This window comes from Arachis ipaensis, chromosome B7 (assembly GCF_059453495.1).
Source record: "Arachis ipaensis isolate K30076 ecotype BB chromosome B7, ASM5945349v1, whole genome shotgun sequence".
Lineage (NCBI taxonomy): Eukaryota > Viridiplantae > Streptophyta > Magnoliopsida > Fabales > Fabaceae > Arachis > Arachis ipaensis.
This window is the reverse complement of record NC_142442.1, coordinates 131,437,631-131,444,310: the sequence shown is the minus strand read 5'-3', so window position 1 is coordinate 131,444,310 and position 6,680 is coordinate 131,437,631. Positions and strand designations below refer to the sequence as shown.

At 42.6% G+C, this 6,680-nt stretch overlaps 1 protein-coding gene across 1 annotated transcript; it reads left to right on the top strand.

Annotated features, from left to right (window-relative positions):
- The first annotated feature begins 558 nt into the window (after nucleotides 1-558).
- LOC148554157 (uncharacterized) lies at nucleotides 559-1,399 on the top strand. The gene is made up of 2 exons (XM_088495014.1): nucleotides 559-1,092; nucleotides 1,358-1,399. Exons 1-2 carry the CDS (start codon nucleotides 559-561, stop codon nucleotides 1,397-1,399), a joined length of 576 nt encoding a protein of 191 aa, XP_088351140.1.
- Nucleotides 1,400-6,680: the final 5,281 nt, after the last annotated feature.

Below are 6,680 nucleotides of genomic sequence, written 5' to 3'. Positions count from 1 at the left end.
GGGTTGGGACACAATAATGAAACAGATTCAGAGCTCACAATTCCGTGGAGCTATCCAGGCCAACATAATGGGCTGCCAAGAGCTAAACCCATTAATGCATGTGTGGGTCCTTCTGAATGGGACTACTATGCCAAGAAGAAAATAAGGAATGTATTGGGCCAAGGAGGCCCGAATTCATTAGCAAATGGAGTGGCGGACACTTGCACTTGCGCTTGCAGGCTTGGGCTGGAGCTGGCTGCTACGGGTCGGGTCGGACTGGTGCAAGGGGTGCGACTTGGAGCTGGCGATCCCTCTGCGCCGTTAGGGAGACCCAGTGTGTTGGAGCTCCATGCAAAGAACCACGGGAAGGGAGAAGATTAAGAGTGCCGAGCCTTTCACGCTGCAAGGGATGAAGCTCAGCATCAAGAGTGCAGATGGGAGGAAGAAGACTCGGAGCAGAGCAAGAATGCTGTGCGCGACGTGGAAGAAGGCAGCGCCGAATCCACCGGTGGCAAAAGCTTGCGATGGAGGAAGACCGAAGGCGCTGGAACCAGGGCGCTGGCTAGTTGTGCAATGGGTATGGAAGACACGGCCGGTGACAGGAAAGCTGCAAGGGGAGCTAGTGCGGTGATGACAGGGGCTGGTAAGTTGGAAAACCGGGTTGAAAGGGTGGAGGGGGCTGCTACACTGTTGGAGGAGATTCAAGGGGCCAAGGACGATGACGGACACACTAATGACGCGTATCATCAAGTAATTGGTGATGGTCATGCAGTTTCAATGAAGGAAGGCCTGGGGATTGCCTCGGCTAATGCCAGAAATCTTTCGATCCAGAGCGTGGAGGAAGGAAACAGTGATGAGGACAAAAATAAAAGGGAACAAGGACTTGCCAAAGAGGACGAAGACAGCAGCAATGAGAATGGAAACCTGGACGAACAACTGCTGGAAAACCGAAAGACATGGGAGTTAGCAGAAGAATCCGGGGCAATGCTACTTAATGAAGAAGATGACATCATGCGTATCCTCCAAGAACAGAATGAAGAGATTGCTCGAAAAAGGAGATTGGCTAAACAGAAGGCTAAAGTGAGACGGAGTAGACCCAAAAATTTCAAAAAGGTGTGTAATAATTTTTTAAAATGATTATTAGTTCATGGAATATTAGGGGGTTAGGGGGTGATGTGTAACACCCTAAGTTCTTATACTATCGTGGAGGTTTTTAAAATAAGGTGTCATACTTGATTAAGCAAAGAAATGACTAAATCGTTACGCAAGGAAGGAGTAAATACGTGTAGAGCGGAAAACGAGTAGCGCTAAAACGTTGGGATTTGAATTAAAGTGAAATAAACATCTTAACCATGAGTACGTTTCAAAATACTTATAGGAAACTAAAACAGGAAAAGTAGCTAACTACGTCCTAAACTAATCTCGTCGAAGAGGCTCCCCTACTTGCATCCTATCCTATCCTTGATCAGGAGTCTTTAGTTATTCACGAATCGAGGTACCAGGGGTCTCCCTCCAACACCTTTTCGCGCAGTGAAGACCCGGTTCCGTTGTGTGGGATGAACCAAAACTCGACGGGGTGCCGAAGTGGGGGAATAGGGTACGTATTCCACCTTTGGACTTCCGCAAGGGTTCAACTTCTCCTCTGGATCCGCCTCCATGGTGTCTTCCTTCTGGCCAGGGTCGTCGGATTCCTCTTCCTCGGCCTCGGAGTCGGACTCGAGGTGTACCACCTTAGGTGACCGCTTTCTAGATGTTGAAGCATTTCTATCTAGGAAGGTTATGATGGGCAGCTGGGGTTCTTCTTCCACGGGTTCTCGACCTAAGTGGATAGTCTGGAGCACGGTAGTAGTGGTCGCAACTACCCACGCGTGCTTTGAGGGGGTCATACTCAGAAGTTACCCTCGGGGGCACTGCGTCGTCTCTATCCGCTGTGCCATGTTCCTCTGGAGATAGTATGGGAAAAGAAAGGGAGTGAGAACCTAACGTCTCAGTAGGAGTGCTATGTAACACCTCCATATCCATCTCCAGCCCACGTGCGGGATTTTAAAAACAAGCGTATAACATGGCATGTAATATGCATCTTCTTTTTTGTAAAACATGTGTGTAAAAGAAAGGGAAAACATATAGGAAAATAGAAGGATAACATCAACATAATCATAATTAAATCTAAGAAAAACATAGAACTCAAGCTTTCATTCGTGCCTTCTTTCTTTCTTAATTTATAACTTATATGGAGGGTATTGAGCTCAAACCGGTATAAGTGGGAGTCCCCTTCCCTTACCGAAGGTTCTTATCCCAAACGTTTTGGCGATCACCTTCCCTTACCGAAGGATCATCTCGATCGATCACCTTCCCTTATCGAAGGATCATATCGATATCTTGTCTTTGGGGGTCACCTTCCCTTACCGAAGGATCATTCCCTCAGTTTAATTTACAATCAAGGTTATTTAGACATACACAAGAATGGAGTCATATAAAAGAATATCTTATTATATAAAATTGATGGGATAGTCCCCTTCCCTTACCGAAGGTTCTTATCCCAAACGTTTTTCGATCACCTTCCCTTACCGAAGGATCATCTCGATTATCTTGTCTTTGGGGGTCACCTTCCCTTACCGAAGGATCATTCCCTCAGTTCTTTAACAAGTACGGTTATTCAGGCATATACAAGAATGAATCATGCGAGAGGAGAGACATATATCATGATAAAATAAGCATGTTTGAATAAGATTTTATACGAAAGTAGGTACTATCGTCCCTAGAGGGGTATTAATAATATAAATGTACGTTATAAAAAAAATAGAATATTTTAAATAGTTGAATAAAATAGTTATAAGAGAGCATGTACTTTTTAACTCAAGGAAATATTAATAATAATCTAATGGTATAAAAGTCAATATAATTTCATGTAATAAAATAAGGGATATTAATTAGCTGAATAAAACAATTATGAGGAACATGTACTCTTGACCCTAAGAAGATATTAATGATATAATGTAAAAAGTATAATCTAAGTGCATATAGTAAGAAAGTGAGTATTTGAAATACTCGGATTAGATATTATAAGAAGTATGTACCCTTGATCTTTAAAATAAAGGAGCAATAATGATATAAGGGGTCATTTAGTTGCATATAATAAAATAGGGTTCCTTGAACAAGATATAAAAAAGAGCATGTACTCTCAAGATTAAAGGAATAATAATAATGTAACGGTATCAAAGGTCATGTAAGGGCACATAGTAAAATTAGGGAATGTTAAATAATTTAATAAAACGTTATAAAGGGGCATGTACTCTCAACATAAAAGGAATAATAATAATGTAACGGTATCAAAGGTCATGTAAGGGCACATAGTAAAATTAGGGAATGTTAAATAATTTAATAAAACGTTATAAAGGGGCATGTACTCTCAACATAAAAGGAATAATAATAATGTAACGGTATCAAAGGTCATGTAAGGGCACATAGTAAAATTAGGAAATGTTAAATAATTTAATAAAACGTTATAAAGGGGCATGTACTCTCAACATAAAAGGAATAGTGATTAAAGGGTCATGTAAATGCACATAGAAAAGATATGGGATACATATTAATGGATTCAAGAGGGTATAATTGACAAAATAGATAATCATGCTCAATGTAGATGAGAGATAAGCAAAGAATAATTCATGCCATAAAATACATGAAAGGTGGTAGCCATGCATGGATGGAAGAAAACAAAATAAAGCATACTACATGCCAACATAAGTAAGAAAGGCATAATTCCCTACCTTCTTTTCTAACGCTTCCTTGAGCTTGCCTCTTGTGTTTGCCCACAGAATGTTATTTCTTTGTAGAGAGAGAAGGGAGAGGATAAGTGTTTGAGAGAAGTGATTTTCTACCTATGGGTGCTCCCCTATTTATATACATTTGGGGATGGGGTGGTTGGGATATTTTAAATTTCAAACTGAGGGTGGTTACCAGGTTCCTATCCAAAATTTCAAAATTCTAAACTTATCTCCTAACTGATTTTCAAACTTCAAATTTAATTTTGTTTCTAGAAGGGGCAGTTGTTACATGATGGGAAGCTGAGAATGGTGAAAGAACTTAAGAGGAAGCATAGGTTGGATATGTTAGGTTTGGTTGAGATTAAAAGGCAGTTAGTAACAAGGTTTGACGTGAATTTATGGGGGAACGGTTGTGTGGGGTGGGAGTATGTGGAGTCTGTTGGTGCATCTGGTGGGTTGTTACTAATGTGGGATGATGGCTTTTTTAAAATAAGAAATTGCTATAAAGGTGAGCGATGGCTATGTGTTGAAGGGGTACTGTCACAGAATACTATTAACTGCGCCTTTTTCTTGGTTTATGGTGCTCACACTAGAGATGAGAAACTTGTTGTGTGGGAGGAACTGAGTTACATGGCTGGTTTATGCCCAGGCGCCTGTTGCTTTCTTGGAGACTTCAACGAGATTGGACAAGTAGAAGAAAGGCGAGGCTTAGGAACCTTACCTTTGTCGACACAAGATTATCAGAATTGGGTACATGACATGGGTTTGGTGGATCTACCGATTCATGATCGTAAGTTTACATGGTTCAGAGGACAGTCGTGCAGCCGTATTGACAGAGCTTTGGTTAGCTTGGAATGGCTTGAGGCATTTCCGGAGACGTTCCTGAGAGGTGCTCCACGGGGCTTGTCAGATCATTGCCCTATCATAGTGGAAGAGAAGAGGCTGCGAAAAGGTCCGAGGCCGTTCCGAAGCCTGGATTCATGGTTTACTCACGAATGTTTTTTAAGGATGGTCAAGGAGGAATGGAGAGGGCTGGGCGAGATACCATTCACTGATAAACTGAGGGCGATGACGGTTCCTTTGGGGAGATGGCATAGAGATAACTTTGGTGATATGGACAAGAAAATTTTGAAGTTTGAGGAAGAGATCCAGAAGATTGATGACATGGTCAGTAATGGGAGCTATGATGGAACAGTGGAGGCAAGACGGAAGGCGCTAGTGGCTTGTTGCGAGAAATGGTATGTGAGGAAAGAACTACATTGGAAGCAGATGTCAAGGTCGAGGCATGCGAAGGACATGGATAAAAATACGAGGTACTTCCACAACCTAGCTTCTGCCAGACGGAGAAATAATAGGATTGATACTTTAATCATTAATGGAAGATTGATAAGGAATCAAGCTAGGATTAAGCTTGCCATAAGGGAGTTTTATAAAGACTTATATCATCAAGAGAGGTCTCCTGAGATGGGGTTCAGAGATGGTCTGGTGGAAAGGATTAGCGAGGAGGATTCTAGTGCTCTAGAGATGCTACCGTCACCTAAGGAGATTAAAGAGGCAGTGTGGGATTGTGAATCGTCCAAGGCTCCAGGATGTGATGGTTACAACATGAATTTCATAAAGAAGTGCTGGGCTGATATAGGTTCGGATTTCACGACAGCGGTACTTGGCTTCTTCCAATCTTCAAGGCTGCCGCATGATGCTAATATCACGTGGGTGGCGTTGGCCCCCAAGTTTACTGGTGCTAAGGAAATCAAAGATCTGCGTCCGATTAGCATGGTAGGGTGTGTATACAAGGTAATTTCGAAGATGCTGGTTAGGAGAATGAGAGGTGTCATGCCAGGGTTAGTAGGTGAAACACAGAGTGCTTTTGTTAAGGGTCGTAAGATTCATGACGGAGCTCTTATCGCTTGCGAAACGGTTCAGTGGATCAAACAGAGGAAGAAGAAAGCGGCAGTAATAAAGCTTGACTTCCAGAAAGCATATGACAGAGTCAAGTGGAGCTTTGTAGACCTTGTCTTATAGAAGATGGGATTTGGTCAAAGATGGAGGGGGTGGGTTATGGAGTGTGTGAGCACGGCCTCTATGTCAGTGCTGATAAATGGCTCGCCGTCCAAGCCGTTCAAGATGGAAAGGGGCCTGCGACAAGGGGATCCTCTATCCCCTTTTCTATTCGTCCTTATTGTTGATGTTCTACATAGGATGATTGGAGAGGCTGTGAGAAACGGTCGCATATCGCCGTTGCTGGTTGGGAGAGATCATGTTGAGCTGTCGCACCTACAGTTTGTAGATGATACTGTCTTATTCTGTCCTCCCGAGGATGAGACTATCAAGAACTATAGGAGGCTGCTTCGTTGCTTTCAGTTGATGTCAGGTCTAAGTATTAACTTTGATAAATCTAGCTTGATCCCTATTAACTGTGATGAGCAGTGGGTACAACGTATGTGCAGTGTGTTGGGATGTAAGCAAGCCAATCTACCAGTTAAATATCTGGGCATATCGCTAGGAGCAAACCCAAGGATGGTTAAGACATGGAAGCCAGTAATAGACAAAGTGGAGGAGAAACTTAGCTTCTGGAAGGCCAAGATCCTAAATAAGGCCGGTAAGTTGGTGCTTATCAAAGCTGTATTAAATAGCTTACCGGTTTATTATCTGAGCCTGTATAAGATGCCTAAGGCTGTTGCAGAGAAACTAATTTCCTTGCAGAGGAGATTTCTATGGAGTAAAGAGAATGGTAAGAGCGGTATGGCTTTGGTAAAGTGGGAAGTGGTTCAGACTCCTAAAAAGCTGGGTGGATTGGGGGTTGGAGATGCCATGATACGAAATTTAGCTCTGCTATTTAAATGGTGGTGGAGATTCTCTAAAGAGGAGTGTCCCTTGTGGAAGCAGGTTGTCTGTTCCTGTAACAACCTGAATCCAAACGAGCTTCTATCATCC